The sequence below is a fragment of the Nerophis ophidion genome, linkage group LG11 (genome assembly GCF_033978795.1).
Source record: "Nerophis ophidion isolate RoL-2023_Sa linkage group LG11, RoL_Noph_v1.0, whole genome shotgun sequence".
NCBI lineage: Eukaryota > Metazoa > Chordata > Actinopteri > Syngnathiformes > Syngnathidae > Nerophis > Nerophis ophidion.
The window spans coordinates 26,802,471-26,830,165 of NC_084621.1; the positions used below are offsets into that span (position 1 = coordinate 26,802,471).

The 27,695-nt window shown below is 40.8% G+C and overlaps 2 protein-coding genes across 3 annotated transcripts in view; both read left to right on the forward strand.

The window, feature by feature from the left end:
* The first annotated feature begins 768 nt into the window (after window positions 1-768).
* Window positions 769-8,609, forward strand: nr1d2a (nuclear receptor subfamily 1, group D, member 2a). The gene is made up of 8 exons (XM_061915477.1): window positions 769-1,176; window positions 4,431-4,676; window positions 4,754-4,842; window positions 4,929-5,073; window positions 6,308-6,933; window positions 7,010-7,195; window positions 7,277-7,487; window positions 7,570-8,609. Exons 1-8 carry the CDS (start codon window positions 1,146-1,148, stop codon window positions 7,767-7,769), a joined length of 1,734 nt encoding a protein of 577 aa, XP_061771461.1. The 5' UTR covers window positions 769-1,145; the 3' UTR covers window positions 7,770-8,609.
* An 11,872-nt stretch (window positions 8,610-20,481) lies between these two features.
* LOC133561865 (retinoic acid receptor beta-like) overlaps window positions 20,482-27,695 on the forward strand; it is a 35,856-nt gene continuing 28,642 nt past the window's right edge. Inside the window, exon 1 of one of the 2 annotated variants that reach the window (XM_061915478.1) lies at window positions 20,482-20,982. In XM_061915478.1, coding sequence (XP_061771462.1) covers window positions 20,506-20,982 — 477 coding nt within the window. In that variant the 5' untranslated portion in view covers window positions 20,482-20,505. The remainder of the gene's footprint in view (window positions 20,983-27,695) is intronic. The other variant, XM_061915479.1, reaches the window with a different exon arrangement.

Genomic DNA, 27,695 nt, shown 5'->3' on the forward strand with positions numbered 1-27,695 from the left:
TTGTTCTGTTGTGTTTATGTTGTGTTACGGTGCGGATGTTCCCCCGAAATGTGTTTTGTCACTCTTGTTTGGTGTGGGTTCACAGTGTGGTGTAACAGTGTTAAAGTTGTTTATACGGCCACCCTCAGTGTGACCTGTATGGGTGTTGACCAAGTATGCAAGGCATTCACTTGTGTGTGTGTAGAAGCTGCATATATTACGTGACTGGGCCGGCACGCTGTTTGTATGGAGGAAAAGCGGACGTGACGACAGGTTGTAGACAATGCAAAAAGCAGTACTTTTAAGGCACGCCCCCAATATTGTTGTCCGGGTGGAAATTCGGGAGAATGGTTGCCCCGGGAGATTTTCGGTGGGGGCACTGAAATTCGGGATTCTCCTGGAAAAATCGGGAGGGTTGGCAAGTATGAGAATTAGCGTTGAATGCGGTGATAAAGCGGCACCGCCACTGTATAACACCGGCGGGCCAGCTCTAATGTTAATTTATTATTGCATCAAGGGCCAAATGAAATTACATGGCGGTCCAGACTTTGACACCCATGAATTAGAGGGTACTTGAATTAAAACAATTTTCACAGAGGGTACATCACTGAAAAAAGGTTGAGAACCACTGGTTTAGGGGGTGGGGGGGGCTACGTGTGCGCGCGCGCGCGCCCCGGTTCACGCAGCACGTCGGTGGCTGCAACGTGACCGCCTCGTGTGTTACGTTGCCGCAGCCTGCTAAGCCCCGCCCCCACGGCCCTGTTTAAAACTGTGTCACTGGGTTAAAGTGGCTCGAGCGGCCGGAGCCGGAGGGGCGTGGCCTCAGCCCCAGCTCCCTCACATGGGCGAGCCCACGAGCGCGGTAGAACATTGCGTTCTCGTCCGCTCGCACACAACAAGGGGGGGTGGGAGTTCCTCCTTTTTGCCCTCCCTCTTTCTAGCTCACCAAGCTCTCTCCAGCACAAGGCTAGTGTCACCAAACCGGACCTGCGGACGACCCACAAACACACTCCTGATGTTTTGAGCCGCGCGGTCGTGTCTTTTTTTTCTTTGCTCGGTGCTTCGTCAACTCGTTCGGTCGCCATCTTCTTCCGCCGAAAGTCAACATATTGATTTTCCAACACTTTTTTACTCGCTCCAGTGTCTTTTTTTAACCTCGACTGGAGATGCCTGAGGACGTCGGACCAGCTAAACCAGGTACGTGGGGGATATCGGATAACTTCATTAAACCAGGTACGTGCGCGATATTGGATAACTACATTAGAAACACTAAAAAGGAAATGCGAGCTAAACTATTAGTTGTATTCGTGTTCTATGCTACAATCTTGACGTAAAATGATTTTATTTTAATGGTGTCGTCAAAGTATAAGTCTGCAAGTGACTATTATAAAGGAATAAACAAAATAAGATAATTAGGCTGCCAGGAAGAGGAAAAGGAGCAAATGAATGGCGACCCTTAATTAAAGCCAAGCCGACAAGAGGGCTTTAAACTCCTCACTAGGTCACCCACCTTAGGCTCAGACGCGGACAGAAGTGTCACGTATTGCGGGTGTTAAATCGGCGTTAGGAATGTCAAGTTATCGTTGCTCGTCGTCCACTTTTTTTTTTTTTTTTGACACAACAACCGTGTTGTACTTCCTAGCCAGGGCTCACATGGCCAGAGTAACCTAGCCATGTGCCACTGTGTACGCGAGCCCGCCAGCTCGCCTGTGATTGGCCGGGGGGCGGAGACGTGCGCGCACGAGTCCCGGCTGTCCCCAGTGCTGATTGGCCGACGCTTTCCCAATGGCGTCACTTATTGCATAATCCACGAGTGTACACAGCAGCGCGGTACACGTGAGTCTGCCTTGACCCAGATTGTAGTGCTGCTTGGCGTCCTCAGGCCTCAGTGACACATCCACGTGGCTGGGGTTAGGTAATCACTCACAAAAGTGTGGAGGATTAAAAAAAAAAAAAAAAGGTTACCTTTTTTTAAGATTTATTTTACCTGGGCGGCTTTCAGGACATCAATGCAGCTGCCAGGCTTGCAATTAAAGTAGTCTTTATTGTCATTTTTTTTAACATGTGCTTGGCATACAGGAAAATAAAAAAATAAAGTTTATATATGAACCAAGTTATGATCTAAATGGGGGAATAAATAAAATAATAAAACCTTTTATAGTGCATTTTTGGTGAAAAAACAAACTACTTTTTAATGATTCATATTTTACACTTTTTATCTGATTTTTTTGGGGGGGAATTCATGAATCGAATCAACATTTTGTCTTTGTTTTATGAAAACGTCCTAATGCACAGTCATGTATCTGTGTTGTAGGCACAATACCAATGTGAGCAATTTGCAAAATGCGCAACCGCATTTTGCAAATTTGTATAATGCGCAATCTTTTTGCGTGGCGCAGTGGAAGAGGGTCCCTGGTTCAATCCCCACCTAGTACCAACCTCGTCACGTCCGTTGTGTCCTGAGCAAGACACTTCACCCTTGCTCCTGATGGGTGCTGGTTAGCGCCTTGCATGGCAGCTCCCTCCATCAGTGTGTGAATGTGTGTGTGAATGGGTAAATCTGTAAGTAGTGTCCAAGTGCTTTGAGTACCTTGAAGGTAGAAAATCGCTCTACAAGTAAAACCCATTTATTATTCATTTATTTAAATTGCTTCCAGCTATATATTTGAATAATGTGTGGTGCAAATTTTGCAAATCAATGGGCGCAAATACATGTTTTTGGTGTCAAAATAAATTATTAAATACTTATGTAAATCTATTCATTTGTAGTCGGGACAATATAACTGAGTATTGCCCTCAAATCAGTCCAACCCTAACCACTATACAGTGTACATCCACGACTAAACTACCGACTAAACTACTACCACAATTTGGTTTACTATTTATAAAATATAATAATGTAGGGTTACTGACTAAACCATCCACAAAATCTTGTCTTAAATCTCGTCTTGCGATATGCAAATTGCTTGCGCACAGTGGAAATGACGTATAATTTGCAAAGTGCGCGATATTGGTGAAATGCTTCCAACATCTGCCTCCTAAAATGGCTGCAGGCTTTTTTTCCTCCCCTTCTCTGTTTCATTGAGTATTCCCGGTGCCGAAGGTGTTGCAACGCTCTCGTGAAATTCACCAGTGTGGGTTTTATTTTATTTTTGGGGCATTTTTTGTTCCATGCAAGTGTTTGTGTTGCTTCACTGACCTGGTCTGTGAGAATCAAGTGAGCATCACCATGCACATGGCTTTGTTATGTAACACATTACCCAACCAGGGAGCCTAAAGGTAATAAAGCAGGTCACTCGAGGTGTGTTCTTCCTGTGACGCGCAATCCAGTAATCGTCTTCAGACTAAATGTGACGTCAGGAGCAAAAAAAATTGTCATAAGAAAGCTAAATGTTTATGATAACAAATATATATTGTGTTTTCCGAAATATGGAGCGCACCGGGATACAAGTCGCAACCACTTAATTTTACAAGAAAAACCTTTTTTTCCCCATTTTATCTGCACCGAACTATAAACCGCATAAATATCTGTTGTGAAATGAGGTTTTCTTAAACATAAATATTTATTTACATATCCATCCATCCATTTCCTACCGCTTATTCCCTTTGGGATCTTGGGGGGCTCTGCTGTCTATCTCAGCTACAATCGGGCGGAAGGCAGTGTACACCCTGGACAAGTCGCCACCTCATCGCAGGGCCAACACAGATAGACAGACAACATTCACACTCCCATTTATTTACATATGTTAATTGTAAATAAAAAAATGAAAATGGAAAATGTTTTCCTAACGGTGTCTGTAAAACGGCTGATCAAACACAACCAAAGTCATCGTCATGGACCCACTCGCTCCAATCAGCTAAACAAGCTCAATACCTCCACGGTGACGTTTCGGTGAATTTACTGAGGAATTTGTGAAACTGAAACCATACAAAAAGAAAGTTAATACAAATACGGACAATTGTAGACGTGTTAGCATATTTGCTATTGCTAAAGACACTAGCTCCAATACATTACGATAGCACGTACACAAATGCATTAAAACACTTCTACAAGACATCACACATGGAACAGTTCAGTAAATAAAAATCGTTTTAATTTGTATTGTAAAACATTGCTTGTTGTGATGAAAGAAGAATCGGGCAAAAACGCTATGGACAGTTTTACTTCTGGTGTAAGGCATTAAAACAGGAAGTGCATTTTCAACCCAGAATACCTACTGGGAGGATTGCGCCGTAAAACAAACAATAACACAGCATTTCAGACCTCCGCTTGGCTTTAATGCACACTATTGAACACAAAATGTAACAGGCATTAGTGAAAAGAAATCCATAAATCAGCCGCACTGTTTTATAACCCGCAGGGTGCAAAGTGTAGGAAAAAAAGTATCAGTTTATAGTCTGGAATGTACGGTGATTGCTAACATTCCCAACTCTATTTTGTCCTCTTTCAGGTGGAGTTATCGCCTATATCTCCTCAGGCTCCGCCTCCAGCCCAGAGTCCTGCATGAGTACCAGTACTAGTGCTGGTGGTGGCGGCTTTCTGTCCACGTCGCCCACGCCACCCCGCCCCTCGTTACCCAGCAGGGCAGTGGGCATGGTGGTGGACATCGCACCGCCGGCCAAGGGTGGATCCAGGGCGGGAAGTGGTGTGGAGAAAGCGGGCCGCTCGTCGTCATCCACCAAAAGCAGCATCACCAGTAAGAAGACGCGATGGTAAAAACACGCTGATGTCCCGACGTGCACGCTGGCTTAACGTCCGCGTGTCTTTTTAAAGAAATCAATGGCATGGTGCTGCTGTGTAAGGTTTGCGGGGACGTGGCGTCCGGCTTTCATTACGGCGTCCATGCGTGCGAAGGATGCAAGGTGAGACCTCAAGTCGCTACCGTTGTCGCGAAGGCTTCACATAGCTTTCACTCTACTTAACTTTTGAACCCTTTTTGCTCGTCCAGGGCTTCTTCCGGAGAAGCATCCAGCAGAACATCCAGTACAAGAAGTGTCTCAAGATGGAGAACTGCACCATCATGAGGATCAACAGGAACCGTTGCCAGCAGTGCCGCTTTAAGAAGTGTCTGGCCGTGGGGATGTCCCGAGATGGTGAGCGCTCGCTTTTTTACGTCCGTTATTAGCATTACAGAGCAGGCCTCTGCCAGCGGACATATCTGTCCTTTAGGTGACGTCTGTGTCATTCTGCTCTATGCAGAAAATGTTGCTCTTTAGTTTTACTATCCTCACCTGCTGCAAATTGTAAAGGTTGGAGTCCCAGTTTAATGTGCAGAAAACCAACACCAGGCCTTCTGTTGGTGGAAGTTCATTACTGCAGCAACACACCAATACAATGTAATAACATCGGGTGGCCACTAGAGGGAGGCACGCCATAAGTTGGGTGAAACAAACATCAGATGACAAATGTACGTAAGAGTTACATATGTTTAAAAAATATTATTCAATGCATTTAATATAAAATATTCTTGCAGCTGACTGTGATTCAAGCCAGTGGTTCTCAACCTTTTTTCAGTGATGTACTCCGTGAACATTTTTTTAATTCAAGTAAATATTGCTCATTTGTAGAGGTCTTTCTTGAACTATTTGGAAAAAAAGATATAAGAAAAGCTAAAAACTTGTTGAAAAATAAACAAGGTATTCAATTATAAATAAAGATTTCTACACATAGAAGTAATCATCAACTTAAAGTGCCCTCTTTGGGGATTGTAATAGAGATCCATCTGGATTCATGAACTTAATTCTAAACATTTCTTCGCAAAAAAATGAAATCTTTTACATCAATATTTATGGAACATGTACACAAAAAATCTAGCTGTCAACACGGAATATTGCATTGTTTAAAGTTAAAGTACCAATGATTGTCACACACATACTAGATGTGGCGAAATATTTTTCTCTGCATTTGACCCATCACCCTTGATCACCCCCCTGGGAGGTGAGGGGAGCAGTGGGCAGCAGCGGTGCCACGCCCAGGAATCATGGTGATTTAACCCCTAATTCCAACCCTTAATGCTGAGTGCCAAGCAGGGAGGTAATGGGTCCCATTTTTATAGTCTTTGGTATGACTCGGCTGGTATTTAAACTCACGACCTACCAATCTCAGGGCGGACACTCTAACCACTAGGCCACTGAGTAGGTTTCATTTCGTAGTTTATGAACTTACATCCATATTTTGTTGAAGTATTATTCGATAAATATATTTATAAAGGATTTTTGAATTGTTGCTAGTTTAAAAATGATTTAAAAAAAAATCTCATGTACCCCTATTCGAGAACCACTGAACTAACCAGCGATTGACTGTAATGCCGCCATTTTGTGTCCTCAGCGGTCAGATTTGGGCGTATCCCAAAGCGCGAGAAGCAGAGAATGCTGCTGGAGATGCAGAACGCCATGAACAACATGATGAGCAGCAACAGTCAGCTGCACAACATGCTGCACGGCCATCAGAGCCTGCCGCGGCCCACTGACACAAGCCCCTCACTGTCCTCCTCGGACTCGCCTTCCTGCTCCAGCCCCTCCTCCCCGCAGAGCCGGCAGGACGCCGAGTCGGTGGTCTCCATGGACACCAACTCCAGCTCTGCCTCCTCGTGCTCGTCCGACAGCGGCGAGGACGAGGTCGGCGTGAGTCGGCAGCACCACAATGCCTTCGAGAGGACGCAGCACCAGGAACGCCCGGCCTCACCGTCGCTCGTCGCCACTGAAACGGCGGCCGGCACCGACGGTGGCACACAGGCGTCGCAGCAGCAGAGCTGGAACTGCTGGAACAACGACGTGGTCATGAGGGCCTACCCAGACAGCTCGTACAGCAACAACCAGCACGTCAGCAACGCCGCCTTTGACGAGGAGAGGCGGGGGTGTCCGCAGCAGTTCAGCGGCGCCCTCGTTTGTCCAATGGACGCCCACCGGCAGCACGCTTACCACAACGGACCAAGCAACAACAGAGCACACCTGGTGAGTCACAGGACCGTCACATGACCTCTTGGATTTAGTTCCTTTCAGGAAAATTCACCTTGGCCTTCCCTCTCAGGTGTGTCCAATGAACACCTCGCCCTACGTGGACCCCAACAAGCCAAGCCAGGAGATCTGGGAGGAGTTCTCCATGAGCTTCACCCCCGCCGTGCGCGAGGTGGTGGAGTTCGCCAAGAGGATCCCGGGTTTCCGTGACCTCCCCGAGCACGATCAAGTGGGCCTTCTGAAGGCGGGAACCTTTGAGGTAAGACGCCGCCACTGTCCCGCAACCGATGACATCTTCAGCACCGCAGCGAGCTCACTCTCCTCTGATCGGCCCCCTCAGGTGCTGATGGTGAGGTTCGCCTCGCTCTTCAACATGGCCGAGCGCACGGTGACCTTCCTGAGCGGCAGGCACTACAGTCTGGACACGCTCCGGTCGCTCGGCGCCGGCGAGCTTCTCACCTCCATGTGCGAGTTCAGCGAGAAGCTGATGGTGCTGCGGCTCGACCAGGAGGAGATGAGCCTCTTTACCGCCGTGGTGCTCGTTTCCGCCGGTAAGAACGTCGGGCATGAAAGGGACAAATATAGGACCGTCTACTTGGAGACGACCAGCTCACCTCCGTTCCTCCTTCTCAGACCGCTCGGGCATCCAGGACCTGAACGCCGTGGAGGCCCTGCAGGACAAACTGATCCGGGCCCTGCGGAACCTGGTGATGCAGAATCACGGCGAGGAGGCGGCCACCACCTTCACCAAGCTGCTTCTCAAACTCCCTGAGCTGCGTTCCCTCAACAACATGCACTCTGAGGAGCTTCTCTCCTTCAAGGTGCACCCCTGATGACTTTGTGGGCCCGGCCCCTCCCCCTCCCTGCATCTGACCAACCCTGTTATGTGTTGATTTTGCGGAATGTATTGCAACTTGTTTTGTATTCTGTTTTGTGTCAAGTGGACCATGCGGGGGTTCAGAGAGACGACCAGTACTGTATTTATAGCGAGGACAAGCTTACGTTGTTGCGAACATGGAGGCACTTTTCGACTTTCTGCAGAAAGACGGAGCTCAACTTTGCTTTATGCAAGGATTGAAAGTTTCCTTCTCGTTTCCTCCAGAAGCCATTTAATGTCAAATGCGAGTGAATTTGAGACAGGAGACTTGTATGTTTGTTTGCTCTTGGAGAGGCGTGCTAGCTAGAAAGCAAACGGGACGAATGTGCTGCTAATTGCATGGCTAAACTTCTCCTCTCGCCTCACCACGCACCATCTTCCTCCTCTCTCTGTGTAGTAGTCTTGTGCTCTTTACTTTCATGTACTCTTTGTTTCGGTGCGTGTGTGCGCTACCTCGCCCGCGCTCCGCCTGACGATTTCTGGAACACTACATTCGCACAAGTTCACCCTGAATCCACCACCTGTGACGGGGCGAGGTCGCACGCAGGCGAAGCTTGATTACGATTATACTTTGTGTTTTTCTAACTTTCCACTTTGTAAGATTGTTTTTTTCGGGGGTTTTTTGTAATCAAACATGCTTTCTGCCTGGCACTGAAAATGAATCTTGTCATCCATGATGTTGTACTTGGCAACACTGTCACATGTAAATAACTATATATAAATATATATATAAATATCTCTTGAACATAGACAAATATGTATAGTATAAATGAATAAATATGGGAGAAGAACATTGGTTTGGCTTTTTATTGATATACCGGAGCGTTTGTCCACTAGATGGCGGTGTTTGACATGAAGTCTGAGAAGGAGCAACTTGCTTAAAGAATAGAATAGAGAATAAAATATATCTTTATTGTAATTGTACATTGTACAACGAAATTGTATGCAAACTAGTTTAGTTCAAAATCATACATAAGAACATAGATAAATAGATTAAAATACCAAACATACAACTCACATGCACAGTCATTATTGTTATCTTGTGTTCAGCGACACTATTGCTCTCGGGTAAAAAGTGTTTTTTAAACGGTTTGTCCTGCATTTTATTGTCCTGTATCTCCTGCCTGAGGGCATCAGTTCAAAAAGTTTATGTCCAGGGTGAGATTGGTCCCTTATGATGTTTTGGGCCTTTTTGAGGCACCTGGCACTGTACAGTTCATCTAGAGAGGGGAGAGAGCATATAATAACCATATCCATCCTTTTTTCTACCGCTTGTCCCTTTTTGAGGGTGCTGGAGCCTATCTCAGCTGCATTAAGGCGGAAGGTGGCGTACACCCTGGACAAGTCTCAACGTCATCACAGGGCCAACACAGATAGACATCAGTCTCACTCACATTCACACACTTGGGCCAATTCAGCCATATCCATCCATCCATTTCCTACCGCTTGTCCCTTTACTATTCTTGCATATAGACAATATTCATTCTCATGTTTGTTTTTGGAATCGTAATCCAGCTCATGCTATTTCTGTATATGACATTTATGCATATTTTAAATGTTAATGGATCAGGCTTTTAAATGACATCCACACTATTTTTTTGTTACTTTTTACGCTATATGTATTCTAAGCAGGGGTGTCCAAACTTTTCCCACCGAGGGCCGCCAACTGAAAAATGAAAGCGTGCAGGGGCCATTTTGACATTTTTCATTTTCAAAAACAATGCAATGTATAGTTTTATATTTATATATATATATATATACATATATATATATATATATACATATACATACAGTGGGGCAAAAAAGTATTTAGTCAGCCACCGATTGTGCAAGTTCTCCCACTTAAAATGATGACATCATAGGTACACTTCAACTGTGAGAGACAGAATGTGAAAAAAAAATCCAGGAATTCACATTGTAGGAATTTTAAAGAATGTATTTGTAAATTATGGTGGAAAATAAGTATTTGGTCAACCATTCAAAGCTTTCACTGCTGGAAGGAGGTTTTGGCTGAAAATCTCACGATACATGGCCCCATTCATTCTTTCCTTAACACGGATCAATCGTCCTGTCCTGTTAGCAGAAAAACAGCCCCAAAGCATGATGTTTCCACCCCCATGCTTCACAGTAGGAATGGTGTTCTTGGGATGCAACTCAGTATTCTTCCTCCAAAGACGACGAGTTGAGTTTATACCAAAATGGATACATGGATGATACAGCACAGGATTGGGAGAATGCGTTGTGGTCAGATGAAACCAAAATAGAACTTTTTGGTATAAACACAACTCGTTCTATTTTGGTTTCATCTAAGTACTTTTTTTTATATTCAAGATCGGAAAGGGCCCATTTCACAACTCATACATGTTTTAATGTAATAACCCTGTTTCCATAGGAGTTGGGAAATTGTGTTAGATATAGATATAATAAGAATACAATGATTTGCAAATCATTTTCAACCCTTATGCAGTTGAATATGCTACAAAGACAACATATTTGATGTTAAAACTGATTAAAAAAAAGTGTTTGCAAATAATTATTAACTTTAGAATTTGATGCCAGCAACATGTGACAAAGAAGTTGGGAAAGGTGGCAATAAATACTGATAAAGTTGAGTAATGCTCATCAAACCCGTACAGTATATGGAACATCCCAAAAGTGTGCAGGCTAATTGGTAACAGGTGGGTGCCATGATTAGGAATAAAAGCAGCTTCCATGAAATGCTAAGTAATTCACAAACAAGGATGGGGCGAGGGTCACCAATTTGTAAGCAAATTGTCGAAGAGGTTTACAACAACATTTCTCAACGAGGTATTGCAAGGAATTTAGGGATTTTACCATCTATGGTCTGTAAAACCATCAAAAGGTTCAGAGAATCAGGAGAAATCACTGCATTTAAGCGATGATATTACGGACCTTTGATCCCTCAGGCAGTAACTGCATCAAAAACCAACATCACTGTGTAAAGGATATCCCCACATGGGCTCAGGAACACTTCATAAAATCACTGTCAGTAACTACAGTTGGTTGCTACATCTGTAAGTGCAAGTTAAAACTCTACTATGCAAAGCAAAAGCCATTTATCAACAACACCCAGGAACGCCGCCGGCTTCGCTGGGCCCGAACTCATTCATCTAAGATGGACTAATGCAAAGTAGAAAAGTGTTCTGTGGTCTGACGAGTCCACATTTCAAATTATATTTGGAAACTGTGGACGTGGTGTCCTCCTGAACGAAGAGGAAAATGAGCATCCGGATTTTTATAGGCGCAAAGTTCAAAAGCCAGCATCTGTGATGGTATGGGGGTGTATCTGTCCCCAAGGCATGGGTAACTTACACATCTGTGAAGGCACCATTTATACTGAATGGTCCATACAGGTTTTGGAGCAACATATGTTGTCATCCAAGCAACGTTATCATGGACGCCCCTGCTTATTTCAGCAAAACAATGCCAAACCACGTGTTACAACAGTGTGGCTTCGTAGTAAAAGATTGCGGGTACTTTCTGGCCCGCCTGCAGTCCAGACCTGTTTCCCATCGAAAATGTGTGGCGCATTATGAAGCGTTAAATACGACAACAAGACCTCGGACTGTTGAACAACTTAAGCTGTACATCAAGCAATAATGGTAAAGAATTCCACTTTCAATGCTTCAACAATTAGTTTCCTCAGTTCCCAAACGTTTATTGAGTGTTGTTAAAAGAAAATGTGATGCAACCCAGTGGTGAACATGCCCTTTCCCAACTACTTTGGCACGTGTTGCAGCCATGAAATTCTAAGTTAATTATTATTTGCAAAAAAAAAAAAGTTTATGAGTTTGAACATCAAATATCTTGTCTTTGTAGTGCATTCAACTGAATATGGGTTGAAAAGGATTTACAAATCATTGTATTCCGTTTATATTTACATCTAACACAATTTCCCAACTGGAAACAGGATTTATACGAGGTATGAGGTCTCAAGATCAACTTCAGATCCATCTGCCGATTATACGTTTTTATTGTTTTAATTTTTAATATTTCTTAATTATTAAAAAAAAATGTTATATAATTTTTTATTTGTTTCTTTCATGCCAATCGTATTTGTTTTACTTTAAAAACACAAAATATGCAATACTTTCCCCCATAAATATTTTAAAGTGGAATATTTGATGTGATTGGAGTAATTGGAGCTTTAAATAGGTCAATAACTAATAATTAATTTTTGAGCAATGACAGTTTGAAAAAAAAAAATTCTCACTAAGTATCTTGGGTATCCAAAAATCCTGGGGCCAACATTTGAGGTCCTCTCCAAGGTTTCTCATAGTCATCATTGTCACTGGCGTCCCACTGGGTGTGAGTTTTCCTTGCCCTTATGTGGGTTCTTCCGAGGATGTCGTAGTGGTCTGTACAGTCCTTTGAGACATTTGTGATTTAGGGCTATATAAATAAACATTGATTGATTGATTGAACTTTAAACACTTCATGAATACAGCGTGGAAGCACATGGTTGTGCACCTCACACATGGAGCCAATGCACTCAGAAATGTATTACGGTTTTTGATCAGGTCAGTGAACGCATCACAAACATCACATCATAAGCTGCAATGACGTTAAAGATTCATAATAAAAATAAATTAAATTAAAAAAAATATTAGTAAAAAATAGAACATTTGCTTATTTTTAAATAATTATATAAATTGAATTAAATCCCAAAAATATTTAATAAAATATATTTGTAAAATATTGAGCATTTAAAAAAAAAAAATTATATAAATAATCCATCCATCCATCCATCTTCTTCCGCTTATCCGAGGTCGGGTTGCGGGGGCAACAGCCTAAGCAGGGAAACCCAGACTTCCCTCTCCCCAGCCACTTCGTCTAGCTCTTCCCGGGGGATCCCGAGGTGTTCCCAGGCCAGCCGGGAGACATAGTCTCCCCAACGTGTCCTGGGTCTTCCCCGTGGCCTCCTACCGGTTGGACGTGCCCTAAACACCTCCCTTGGGAGGCGTTCGGGTGGCATCCTGACCAGATGCCCGAACCACCTCATCTGGCTCCTCTCAATGTGGAGGAGCAGTGGCTTTACTTTGAGTTCCTCCCGGATGGCAGAGCTTCTCACCCTATCTCTAAGGGAGAGCCCCGCCACCCGGCGGAGGAAACTCATTTCGGCCGCTTGTACCCGTGATCTAATCCTTTCGGTCATGACCCAAAGCTCATGACCATAGGTGAGGATGGGAACGTAGATCGACCGGTAAATTGAGAGCTTTGCCTTGCGGCTCAGCTCCTTCTTCACCACAACGGATCGGTACAACGTCCGCATTACTGAAGACGCCGCACCCATCCGCCTGTCGATCTCACGATCCACTCTTCCCCCACTCGTGAACAAGACTCCTAGGAATTGGAACTCCTCCACTTGGGGCAGGGTCTCCTCCCCAACCCGGAGATGGCATTCCACCCATTTCCGGGCAAGAACCATGGACTCGGACTTGGAGGTACTGATTCTCATTCCAGTCGCTTCACACTCGGCTGCAAACCGATCCAGTGAGAGCTGAATATCCCGGTCAGATGAAGCCATCAGGACCACATCATCTATATAAATATAGATGATAAATATATATAAATAATGATAAATATAATAACTTTTTAAAAAGACAAAGGTGACGCTCTTTTCTAAGCAGATTAAAAAACAACAACTATTATAAGAGAGTCAATTCGAATCGTGTCGAATCGAGAATCGATTCTGAATCGAATCGTCACCCCCAGGAATTAAACTGAGATCGAAATCTTAAGTGGCCAAAAATGCCACACAGGAGCTAGACATCATCCTCAGAGCTGCTTCTAATACAACAACGCTTCTTCAACCAAGTCTGTGAGGATGGGGAGAAAAGTGCATGAGGGTGGAATGTTCCGGAATGGAAGTGAGGCCCGATGGCGGCGGAAGAATGTTTGAATGTTTCACATGGTTGTCCTCTGGATGACCTCCACCCTCCCTCCTCCTCCTCCTCCTCCTCCATTCCCTGCCCCCCCCCCGACCTCTCTTAATGGCGTGGGAGATAGCGGGAGTAATTAGCCTCCTTAAAGCGAGGAGGATCTGGTGCACGTTGTTCTTCCTGTAACCCAAGACTGCTCAAACCCGCCGCCCGGGTTGGCCATCACTCCCACGTCTCTGAGGTGCGCCACTCGGTCTCGCGAAAGATTTCATTACGGTCGTCGTGAGTGCAAATATCTCTCACTTACAGTCGGGCACGAGGAAGTCGAGCGGTCGTGGATGAAGACGAACGACGCCTGGAAAGTATCGATTTTCTCTAAAAGGCCACGGGCTTTTCCGTCAAGACTTAACCAAGACGGTTAACCAAGACGCTGTTCGAATGTGCTCTATTTATTGAAGTCAAGGAAACATAGTAAACCTTACATATACTGTAAAACACTTTTTATACACACCCACTCTAGGATATTTACAGTAAAGCAAGCAAAGTGTTCAAAAATGCAACATTTTAACCCAATTTATTGGATAGTAGTCTGTTTATTTCAATTGTTGGTTTTTTCCTTTATTACCTCTTGTGTTATTTATTTCATCCCATATTTGTTCCCACTACTGCACCTTAAGTTGGAGTCTTTAATCTCGTTATATGCAAATATAATGACAATAAAGTCTATTCTGTTCTATTCTATTCTTCAATTGGTCCTTTGAACATTTTTTCTTTTAGTAGTACAAACTGGGAGATACCCTTTGAAATACATTGTGGTCGTCTACTACAAACAAAACGCTGATGTTTATGTATATCCAACCATCCATCCATCCATCCATCCATCCATCCATCCATCCATCCATCCATCCATCCATCTTCCTCCGCTTATCCGAGGTCGGGTCACGGGGGCAGCAGCCTAAGCAGAGATTTGCCCTGCCTTCGCACGACCTCTATGTTCCCTCCCATGAGCAGTGAGCGCATTAGAGGGGGGACCCACGTTGCCTCTTTAGGCTGTGGTTGGCACGTTGTGTAAATCAGTGGTCCCCAACCACCGGGCCGTGGCCCGATTGGTACCAGGCCGAAGAAGAATTTTTTCTTAATTTTTATTTAAAAAAAGAAAAATGAATAAATTGCTTTATTTTTTTAATTAAATCAACATAAAAAACACGATATACACTTACAATTAGTGCACCAACCACAAAAACGTCCCTTTTACATGACAAAGGAAAAAAAAAAAAAAATAAATAAAAAATAAATAAAAATAAAGGATCCCCCTCATAACCTAGACACCATATTAAAGTATTTTTTTGTTGAACTTCTAAACAAAGTGTAAAATGACTCGATTTTGAAATAGTTTTTAGTGCTTTTGTATTCATTTGTTTAGTTTGTGTGTGCTGCTAGATAGTTTTGCAAACGATAAGTGGCCGTGGCTGCCTTGTTATAATTGTTTTTAATTGGTCGATGGGAGGGGCCCTTCTTGAACCCGGAAGTAATGTTGTTGTTGCTGTTTTTTCCCCCTAAAAAAACTTTATTCAAACAACTGCAACAGCATGATATTGAAGTTTACATACTAAACAAAACATCTAAACATCCATCCATTTACTACCGCTTAACAACAAAACAAAAACACGCCGTCGGTCACATCATGAACATGAAAGTAAATTTTTTTGGACATAAAATATATCTTCACTTTAGTTTCAGACAGTAATCCTAAACAAAACTACTATAAAAAATAAATGGAAAAGAGAAAAAATTACATGTGAGATTTAAGAACAAAACAAAAGACGATATCGTTTTTAGACTATATTTATATATTTTCATATTTTAGAATGTTGGACGTTTTCATGGCCTTTTTATGAAATCTGTTTTATTGCAGATGAAAACAAAAACAGATTTGGTTTACATATGAATCAGGGAATATGGATTTTTTCTAGAAAATATTAATTTATTTAGTTTTTGTGCGCTGCCAGATAGTTTGGCAAACGATAAGTGGGCGTGGCTTTCGTTTAATAACTGTTTTGAATTAGTCGATATGATAGGCCCTTCTTGTTGTTTTTTTTCTCAAAACAAAATTTATTTCAACAACAAAAACATGACTGAAGTTTACATAAAAAAACAAAAACACACCGTCGGTCACATTATGAACATAAAAATGACATTTTAAAAATGTGATATATAATGTATCTTCACTATAGTTTGAACATAAAAATGACATTTCAAAAATGTGATATAAAATATATCCTCACTATAGTTTCAGACATTAATCCTAAACAAAACTACTAAAAAATAAATGGAAAAGAGAAAAAAATAACATGTGAAATTCAAGAACAAAACAAAAGACGATATTGTTTTTATACTGTATTTATGTATATTTATATTTTAGAATGTCGGAAGTTTTTATGGCCTTTCTATGAAATGCGTTTTATTTCAGAATAAAACAAAAACATATTTGTGACTTGGTGAATATGGAATGTTCCTAGTAGACATCAAAGTTTAACAGCATTTTCTTAGTCTTTATTAAAATTACTTTCAAATAACAGGACACGTTCTTCTTTGAACCGGAAGTTATGTTGTTGTTGTTTTTGTCTGCTCGCTAGATAGTTTTGCAAACGCTAAGTGGGCGTTGCTGCCGTGTAATAATTGTTTTTAATTGGTCGATGGGAGGGGCCCTTCTTGAAACCGGAAGTAATGTTTATTTAAACAACAACAACAACATGATACCAAAGTTCCCATACAAAAACTCCAACTGTCGGTCACATTATGAACATAAAAATGACATTTTAAAAATGTGCATATAAAATATATCTTCATTATAGTTTCAGACATTAATCCTAACCAAAACTACTCCACAAATAAAACGAAAGAGAACAAAAATGACATGTGAGATTTAAGAACAAAACAAAAGACGATATTGTATTAATAGTGTATTTATTTTTACTTATATTTTAGAATGTCAGAAGTTTTCATGGCCTTTTTGAGGAATGCGTGTTATTTCAGAATAAAACAAAAACATATTTGTGACTCAGTGAATATGGAATGTTCCTAGTAGACATCAAAGTTTAAACAGAATTGTGTTAGTCTTTATTAAAAGTACTTCCTAGAAACAGGACAAGTTCTTTTTTGAACCGGAAGTTATGTTGTTGTTGTTTTTGTCTGCTCGCTAGATAGTTTGGCAAACGCTAAGTGGGCGTGGCTGCTGTGTGATAATTGTTTTTAATTGGTCGATGGGAGGGGCCCTTCTTGAAACCGGAAGTAATGTTTATTTAAACAACAACAACAACAACAACAACATGATACCAAAGTTCCCATACAAAAACGCCAACTGTCGGTCACATTATGAACATAAAAATGACATTTTAAAAATGTGCATATAAATTTTGTCTTCATAATAATTTCAGACATTAATCTACTACAAAACTACTACACAAATAAAACGAAAGAGAACAAAAATGACATGTGAGATTTAAGAACAAAACAAAAGACGATATTGTTTTAATAGTGTATTTATTATTACTTATATTTTAGAATGTCGGAAGTTTTCATGGCCTTTTTAAGGAATGCGTGTTATTTCAGAATAAAACAAAAACATATTTGTGACTCAGTGAATATGGAATGTTCCTAGTAGACATCAAAGTTTAAACAGAATTGTGTTAGTCTTTATTAAAAGTACTTTCTAGAAACAGGACAAGTTATTTTTTGAACCGGAAGTTATGTTGTTGTTGTTTTTGTCTGCTCGCTAGATAGTTTGGCAAACGATAAGTGGGCGTGGCTTTCATGTGATAATTGTTTTTAATTGGCCGATGAGAGGGGCCCTACTTGAAACCGGAAGTAATGTTTATTTAAACAACAACAACATGATACTAAAGTTTACATACAAAAACTCCAACCGTCGGTCACATTATGAACATAAAAATTACATTTTAAAATTGTGCATATAAAAAATATCTTCACTATAGTTTCAGACATTAATCCTAAACAAAACTACTACACAAATAAAACGAAAGAGAACAAAAATGACATGTGAGATTAAAGAACAAAACAAAAGACGATATTGTTTTAATAGTGTGTTTATGTATACTTATATTTTAGAATGTCGGAAGTTTTCATGGCCTTTTTAAGGAATACGTGTTATTTCAGAATAAAACAAAAAACATATTTGTCACTCGGTGAATATGGAATGTTCCTAGTAGACATCAAAGTTTAACAGCATTTTCTTAGTCTTTATTAAAATTACTTTCAAGTAACAGGACAAGTTCTTCTTTCAACCGGAAGTTATGTTGTTGTTGTTTTTGTCTGCTCGCTAGATAGTTTTGCAAACAATAAGTGGGCGTGGCTGTCGTGTGATAATTGTTTTTAATTGGTCGATGAGAAGGGCCCTTCTTGAAACCGGAAGTAATGTTTATTTAAACACAACAACAACAACATCGGTCGGTCACATTATGAACATAAAAATGACATTTTAAAAATGTGGACATAAAAATATCTTCTATAGTTTCAGACATTAATCCTAAACAAAACTACTATACAAATATAGTGTATTCATGTATATTGATATTTTAGAATGTCGAAGTTTTTATGGCCTTTTTATGAAATGCGTTTCATTTTAGAATAAAACTAAAACATATTTGTGACTCAGTGAATATGGAATGTTTCTGGTAGACATCAAAGTTTAACAGCATTTTTTTGGTGTTCATTAAAATTACTTTCCAGAAACAGGACAAGTTCTTCTTTGAATCGGAAATTGTGTTGTTGTTGTTTTTTTTACTTTTATTTATAAATTTCAACATTTACAATCAAACAGACAAGAAACAATAATCAAAATAAGTACAAAACATCCATCCATCCATCCATCATCTTCCGCTTATCCGAGGTCGGGTCGCGGGGGCAGCAGCCTAAGCAGGGAAGCCCAGACTTCCCTATCTCCAGCCACAAAACAGTACAAAATAAAACAGCGCCGGGGGTGAGTTGTTGTTGTTTTTGTCTGCTCACAAGATCGTTTTGCAAACGATAAGTGGGCGTGACTGCCGTGTGATAATTGTTTTTAATTGGTCGATGGGAGAGGCCCTTCTAGAACCCGGAAGTAATGTGTTCCCCCCCCCCAAAAAACTTTATTTCAACAACAACAACATGATACTAAAGTTAACATGCAAAAACCCCCACTGTCGGTCACATTATGAACATTAAAATTACATTTTAAAAATGCAGATATAAAATATATTTTCACTTTGGTTTCAGACAATAATCCTAAACAAAACTACTATACAAATAAAAGGAAAGAGAAAAAAATAACATGAGATTTAAGAACAAAACAAAAGACGATATTGTTTTTGTAGTCTATTTATGGCCCTTCTTGATACCGGAAGTAATGTTTATTTCAACAGCAACAACAACAACAAAAACAACAACATGATACTAAAGTTTTCATACAAAAACTCCAACCGTCGGTCACATTATGAACATAAAAAGGACATTTTAAAAATGTGGACGTAAAATATATCTTCTATAGTTTCAGACATTAATCCTAAACAAAACTACTAAAAAAATATAGTGTATTTATGTATATTTATATGTTAGAATATCGGAAAAGTTTTCATGGACTTTTTATAAAATGTGTTTTATTTCAGAATGAAACAAAAACATATCTGTGACTCTTTATTAAAATTACTTTACTAGAAACAGGGCAAGTTCTTCATTGAACCGGAAGTTGTGTTGTTGTTGTTTTTGTCTGCTCGCTAGATAGCTTTGTAAACGATAAGTGGGCGTGGCTGCTGTGTAATAATTGATTTAATTGGTCGATGGGAGGGGCCCTTCTCAACACCGGAAGTCATGTTTATTTAAACAACAACAACATAATTCAAAAGTTTACATACAAAAAAACCCACTGTCGGTCACATTATGAACATAAAAATGAAATCAAAAAAATCTGGATACAAAACATATCTTCACTATAGTTTCAAACAATAATCCTAAACAAAACTAATATACAAATATAGTGTATATATGTATATTTATATTTTAGAATGTCAGAAGTTTTTATGGCCTTTTTATGAAATGTGTTTTATTTCAGAATAAAACAAAAACATATTTGTGAAAACAACAACAACATGATACTGAAGTTTACATACAAAAACAAAAACACACCGTCGGTCACATTATGAACATAATTTTTTCATTTTTTAAATGTGGACATAAAATATATCTTCGTTATAGTTTCACACAATAATCCTAAACAAAACTACTATACAAATAAACGGAAAGTGAAAAAAAAATTACGTGAGATTCAAGAACAAAACCAAAGACGATATTGTTTTTATAGTGTATTTTTTTATAGTGTATTTATATATATATTTATATATATTTAAATATACATATTTATACATATTTATGTATACATATTTATATTTTAGAATTGTATTTGGATTTATATATATTTATATTTAAGAAAATAAGTTTTCATGGACTTTTTAAGGAATGTGTGTTATTTCAGAATAAAACAAACACATATTTGTGACTCGGTGAATACGGAATGTTCCTAGTAGACATCAAAGTTTAACAGCATTTTCTTAGTATTTATTAAAAGTACTTTCTAGAAACAGGACAAGTTCTTCTTTGAACCGGAAGTTGTGTTGTTATTTTTGTCTGTTAGCTAGTTTGCTGTAAGGCTTCATTTCCGGTCTCCAAGTTCGATAATGGCTAAAGGGCGAAACACGGCTGGTCAAGGTTGTAAAAAAAAAAAAGAGAGAGTGTTTTATGGAGTATATTATGCCCCATTTTCATCCAAAAATACTCGAAAGTTTCATTTCTTGGGGATTCTTCTTCGAATGTCAAAGTATGCGAGCCTGGCTGCGCGAGGCGGTGACGTCACGAGGCGGGGTCACGCGCAGGTCGGTTCAAGCAGAGTTCACGCGCACAAACACAACTCCCGCAATCAGCCGCAGCTGCCAGCTTTGGACCGAACCGGGACCAGCTCGCAGTCCGCCCGGCTTCCCGCTCCATGGCCCGCTGACGCCGCGAGGGACCAGCACCTTCCCCGTCCGTAGACCGTCATGTTCGACTACGTGGACTTCCAAGTGTTCGGTACCGGGGAGACGGACCGCCGGGACTGCATGTATGAGCAGGAGCGCCGCTGCGCAGCCGACCTCCCGGAGCTCTTCCTCGGCCACTGGCGGAGCGAGGGCTCGGTGTTCGGCGTGGAAGAAGTGCCGCGCCGGTACCGAACCGGTTCAGGTTAGCAACCCTCCGACGGTGCCGCAGTAATAATGTTGTCATTCTTAAACTGCACTCGGCTGTTCCCTAATATTGTGGCTCCTTTCCTTCGGGGCTTGAGTCTAAATCAGGGGTGTCAAACTCATTTTAGACGGGGGGGCCAAATGGAGAAAAATCTTCTCCCAAGTGGGCCGGACTGGTAAAATCACGGCAAGATAACTAAAAAATAAAGACAAATACAGATTGTTTTCTCTGTTTAAAAATAGAACAAGCACATTCTGAAAAAGTACAAATCATAATGTTGTCGTGTTTATTTTACACTTACATGTTGCGGCTAATAGTATTCTATCTTTATTTGTCGTGTGTGGAAAAGTTGCACTTCCGGGTTTTTCGGATCACCAATCACCGACATGCCAGGCTCTTCCAGTTTTACCAGAAGGTTCTATTTTGCAATAAATTGTCTTTGTGCTTTTTAGCAATTGTCTTTTCGTCAGTCTCGCTCGTGCTCCACTATCAACCACCCCTCTCTCCTTCCGGCTGCTGCCTTTAACAGAGCGACAGGTGATTAGATAAGCACGCCCAGGTGGGCCATCTACGCACCTGTCGCTGATCTCAAATGCGTTCCTGGTACACCCTGCTTTGTTGCAGGACTGCAGGCCACGCCCCCCTCCACATTGTTATTTATACTTTCTGAATAAATTATGTGATAATGTTCATCAGTCAACTAATTTTCAATCTATCAGTATAAAAAAATAAGTAAATCAAATTACAGGATGTTATTTATGTAGTTTGCTCATTTACCTCGACTGGTGCACTTCCGTGTTTTTTCTTTCTTTTTTTCTTACATATGTAGCATAATCTAGATTAGAAAGATACAAATAATTGCTATTGCGACATTTAGTGGACACATCTAGAACAGCAGTTTTTTCATTCAAAAATTTCGGCTCATTTTCCGCGGGCCGGACAAAACCGGGCCATACGTTTGACACCCCTGGTCTAAATAGTCCAAACTGCATGTTCCTAATGAAGTGGCTGCAGGGGTCCAAAGTGCGGTCCGGGGGCCACACTGGTTTAAAGGCCTACTGAAATGAGAATTTCTTATTTAAACGGGAATAGCAGGTCCATGCTATGTGTCATACTTGATCATTTCGCGATATTGCCATATTTTTGCTGAAAGGATTTAGTAGAGAACATCGACGATAAAGTTCACAACTTTTGGTCGCTAATAAAAAAGCCCTGCCTTTACCAGAAGTAGCAGACGATGACATCACCGGTGTGAGGGCTCCTCACATCCTCACCTTGTTTATAATGTGAGCCTCCAGCATCAAGAGCTATTCGGACCGAGAAAGCGACAATTTCCCCATTAATCTGAGCAAGGATGAAAGATTTGTGGATGAGGATATTGATAGTGAAGGACAAGAGAAAAAAAAAAAAATAATAAAATAAAGTTAAAAGAAAAAAAAGGCGATTGCATTGGGAGCGAGTCAGATGTTTTTAGACACATTTACTAGGATAATTCTGGGAAATCCCTTATCTTTCTATTGTGTTGCTAGTGTTTTAGTGAGTTAAATAGTACCTGATAGCCGGAGGGAAGTCATGGCAGCTGCATGGACGGCGCAAGCCCCGCTGATCTCCGGTAAGAGGCGACTTTTTACCACAATTTTCTCACCAAAACCTGCCGGTTGACAAGTGGTCAGGATTCATGTTCGCTTGACCGCTCTGATCCATAGTAAAGCGTCACCTACGGGATTTTTAAACAAGGAAACACCGTGTGAATGTGTGGCTAAAGGCTAAAGCTTCCCACCTCCATCTTTCTACTTTGACTTCTCCATTATTAGTTGAACAAATTACAAAAGATTCAGCAACACAGATGTCCAAAATACTGTGTAATTGCGCGATGAAAATAGACGACTTTTAGCCGCAAGTGGTGCTGGCTAATATGTCCCCTCCAACCAATAACGTCACAAACACGCGTCATGATACGCGTCATCGATCCGCGTCATCGATCCGCGACGTTTTCAACAGGAAACCCCGCGGGAAATTTAAAATTGTAATTTGGTAAACTAAACCGGCCGTATTGGCATGTGTTGCAATGTTAATATTTCATCATTGATATATAAACTATCAGACTGCGTGGTCGGTAGTAGTGGGTTTCAGTAGGCCTTTAAATGTAACTTAGATATTGGGTTTCACTATGTAAAGCGCATTGAGTCACCAGAGAAAAGCGCTATATAAATATAATTAACTTTACTTCACTTCACTTTTGCTGCCTGCGGCCTGGTTTTTGTCGACCCACGGTTGGAAGTGCAAATAATATGAAACGTACATGGCGTGTCTCTACACAACCTGTGTGAATGACGTTAGAGCAGGCCTGGGCAATTATTTTGACTCGGGGGGCCAAGTTTAGAGAGATAAATGTGTCTGGGGGCCAATACATCTATTTTTAGAAACACTAATATAAAACTCCACAATAATGTCTGATTGAATGCTAAAAACGTTATGACAGACCGCCTTAAAAACGGAATGGAGTTTTATATTTTTTTACTGAATGAGAAGCCAAGAATGTACAAACCCCGTTTCCATATTAGTAATAAGCAGGGGCGTCCATGAAAAAGACGGCGCTTCGATGGCAGCATATGTTGTTCCAATACCTGTATGTACCTTTCAGCATTAATGGGGAACATTATCACCAGACCCATGTAAGCGTCAATATATACCTTGATGTTGCAGAAAAAAGACCATATGTTTTTTTTAACCGATTTCCGAACTCTAAAAGGGTGAAGTGGGCGATTTAAACGCCTTTCAATTGTTCGCCTGTCGGAGCGATGACCTTTCACCCGTGACGTCACAACATGAAGCGATCCGCCATTTTCTCAATCTCATTACACGCACCAAGTCAAATCAGCTCTGTTATTTTCCGTTTTTTTGACTGTTTTTCGTACCTTGGAGACATCATGCCTCGTCGGTGTGTTGTCGGAGGGTGTAACAACACGAACAAAGATGGATTCAAGTTACACCGGTGGCCAAAAGATGCGAAAGTCCCTCGTTTGTTCCGCACACTTTACCGACGACAGCTATGCTACGACAGAGATGGCAAGAATGTGTAGATATCCTGCGACACTCAAAGCAGATGCACCAAACTTTTAACATTGTGCATGAAGGCACAAAGGTCAGTTTTGTTGATGTTACTGACTTAAGTGGAGTGCTAATCAGACATATTTGGTCACGGCATGACTGCAAGCTAATCAATGCTAACATGCCATTTAGGCTAGCTGTATGTACATATTGCATCATTATGCCTCATTTGTAGCTATATTTGAGGTCACTTAGTTACCTTTAAGTCCTCTTAATTCAATTTATATCTCATGACACAGTATCTGTATGTAATATGGCTTTAAATTTTTGCGGCTCCAGACAGATTTGTTTTTGTATTTTTGCTCTCTCTTTCACTCTCCTCACACGCTGCATCCAGCCTTTCCCACCACCCACATTTAATGCCCAACAAACACATACCAATTGTTGGTTAGAAGGTGATCGCCAAATTCGTCCTCGCTTCCTCCCGTGTCGCTGTCTGTCGTGTCGTTTTCGTCGGTTTCCCTTGTATACGGTTCAAAGCGATATGGCTCAATAGCTTCAGTTTCGTTTTCAATTTCGTTTTCACTACCTGCCTCCACACTCCAACCATCCGTTTCAACACATGCATAATCTGTTGAATCGCTTACGCCGCTGAAATCCGAGTCTGAATCTGAGGTACTATCGCTATACCTTTCTGTTCTATGCGCCATGTTTGTTTCTGGTGGCTTCACGCTGTGACGTCACAGGATAATTGATGGGTGGGTATACCGATGGTGAAAATCAGGCACTTTGAAGCCGTTTTTCGGGATATTGCGTGATGGGTAAAATTTTGAGAAAAACTTCGAAAAATAAAATAAGCCACTGGGAACTGATTTTTATTGGTTTTAACCCTTCAGAAATTGTGATAATGTTCCCCTTTAATGGTGCCTTCAGAGATGTGTTGGGCACAAATGCACCCCCATACCATCACAGATGCTGGCTTTTGAACTTTGCATCCATAACAGTCTGGATGGTTCGCTTCCCCTTTGGTCCGGATGACACAATGTCGAATATTTAAAAAAAAAAAAAAAATAGAAATATGGACGCAACAAAAATACAGCGAAATATGAACGCGAAGGGTAAAAAACCCCCACCTACAATCTGATATATACAGTGGGGCAAAAAAGTATTTAGTCAGCCACCGATTGTGCAAGTTGTCCCACTTAAAATGGTGACAGAGGTCTGTAATTTTCATCATAGGTACACTTCAACTGTGAGAGACAGAATGTGAAAAACACCCCAGGAATTCACATTGTAGGAATTTTAAAGAATTAGTTTGTAAACTATTGTGGAAATTAAGTATTTGGTCAACCATTCAAAGCTCTCACTGATGGAAGGAGTTTTGGCTCAAAATCTCACGATACATGGCCCCATTCATTCTTTCCTTAACACGGATCAATCGTCCTGTCCCCTTAGCAGAAAAACACCCCCATGCTTCACAGTAGGTGTGGTGTTCTTGGGATGCAACTCAGTATTCTTCTTCCTCCAAACACGACGAGTTGAGTTTATACCAAAATGGATACATGGATGATACAGCGGAGGATTGGGAGAATGTCATGTGGTCAGATGAAACCAAAATAGAATCATAACCAGCATTTTTTTTGACTATGATATGTTTTATTACCACATCTTGTCAAATTCTCCCCAAACTTGTCCCCTTTTGTTGTGCTGCCAACTCTTTGGGGGCTAACTATTATAATTTTTAATGTTTTATAGTTGTTATGCTATTCACATGTAATTATTCATGACTAGCCCCCTCACCCCCACACACACACCAGGTGAAAATCACCACAAACTTGTCCCATCTGTTTGTGCTGCAATCATAATTTTTGTTATTAATGTTTTATTACTCATAACCAGCCCTCCACATGCTACATTTGTGCTGGATTTTTTTGTCTGTTATAGTGTTTATGTTATTAACGCGTTATTTTTCATAACCAGTCCCCCCTCCCCTAACCAAACAATGTCAAAACCTCCCCAAACTTGTCCCAAATGTTTGTGCTCGTTTGTGATGCATTTTTTTGTTTGACTATTAAAGTTTTTGTGTCAAAACATTTTAATGGTTTGTATGTAATTAACGTTTTAATATTCATAACCAGAATTTTTTATTATTAGTTTTTATGTATGTTGTTATTATTTGTGCTGCACATGTTTTGTTTATTACAGTTTTTATGTTGTTAACATATATTGTTGTTATGTAATAAACGTGTTATTATTGATAACCAGCCCCCCAACATGTGAAAATATCCCAAAACTTGTCCCAATTGTTTGTGCTTCAAGTATTTTGTCTATTTGAGTTTTAAAGTTTAATGAGTTTGTATGTTATTGTTTTATTACTCATAACCAGCCCCCCAAGATAAGTCAGAATCACCCCAAACCTGTCTCATTTGTTTGTGCTGCATATTTTTCGCCCAACAATTATAGTTTCTGTTAAACATTTAGTTATTAACGTGTTACTACTCGTAACAAGCACCCCAACCATGTCACTTTTTTTTTGTCTGTTTATAGTTTTTATGTTACAGGGTTTCCCGCAGCGCTTTGTTGCTAATGCGGCCGCCTTAACAACAAAGAGCCGCTCTTAAGCTAAAATCTTAACAAGCTGTTCCGCCTCGTTCTGCCTCTGCCTCTGCCTCTGTCAGTACTCTCTGCAGCACCCAGCATTGTCCCACCCACAGAACCATCTGATTGGTTACACGCAGATCGGTAACGGCCAATCAGCAGTGCATATTCAGAGCGGTAACAGCCAATCAGCAGTGCGTTTTCAGAGCGGTAACAGCCAATCAGCAGTGCGTATTTAGAGCGCTTGGAGTCAGTGCTCCAGTGTCGTGATGAGCAGTTAGGTGTTTGTCAAGTAAGCATCAGGCAGCAGACTCTCACCAAATTATAATAAACACCTACCAGTCAACTACTAGTAACATAACTATGAGCCGGTTGACGTTCTAGAAACATATACGGGAGCTCAGCTCGCTCGCAGTCCATGAGGTGAAGGCTAATTAGCTTTTAGTGTAACGTTAGCTCATTTTGCGGTGTGTGTGTGTGTGTGTGTGTGTGTGTGTGCGTATGCGTATGCGTGTGTGTGTGTTAAGGACAGCAAAGCCCTGTTTGTCTGTTATTTCACATTACCTTTTTCTGTGTTAATTGAGCTTTGTTGAAGCAACAAAAAAAGGACATTATGTTAAATGAAGAGTTTCCTGAAGCTGTCTCTGATAGTTGATATAATAATGTAACTGCGTCATTAAACCTACATGAACTCCATGGTGTTCAGGGATGAATAATCTCACCTATTGCTATTGTACTATTTTTTTCCAGCTATAGTTACATTAATCATTAGTAATGTAGCAGCCTAGTTTTGAATGGCAGGGTCCCTGCTATCACATGTTGATAAAAAATATAACATTTACATAATAAAAATCAACTACAGGCTTCCCAAATGCTGTAATAAATTAAGCATGATGAGTTGAACATGTAAGCATGTGGCATAATCATGACATACTTTGTATCTCAAGTAACTAGGACTGTTTTGTTTGTAATTTATGGAAAAAATATCGAGATATACAGTATATCGTATGTCTCCATTCAGCAAATGGAGCGGAAAACACAACCAAAAAATGTAGGCTTCT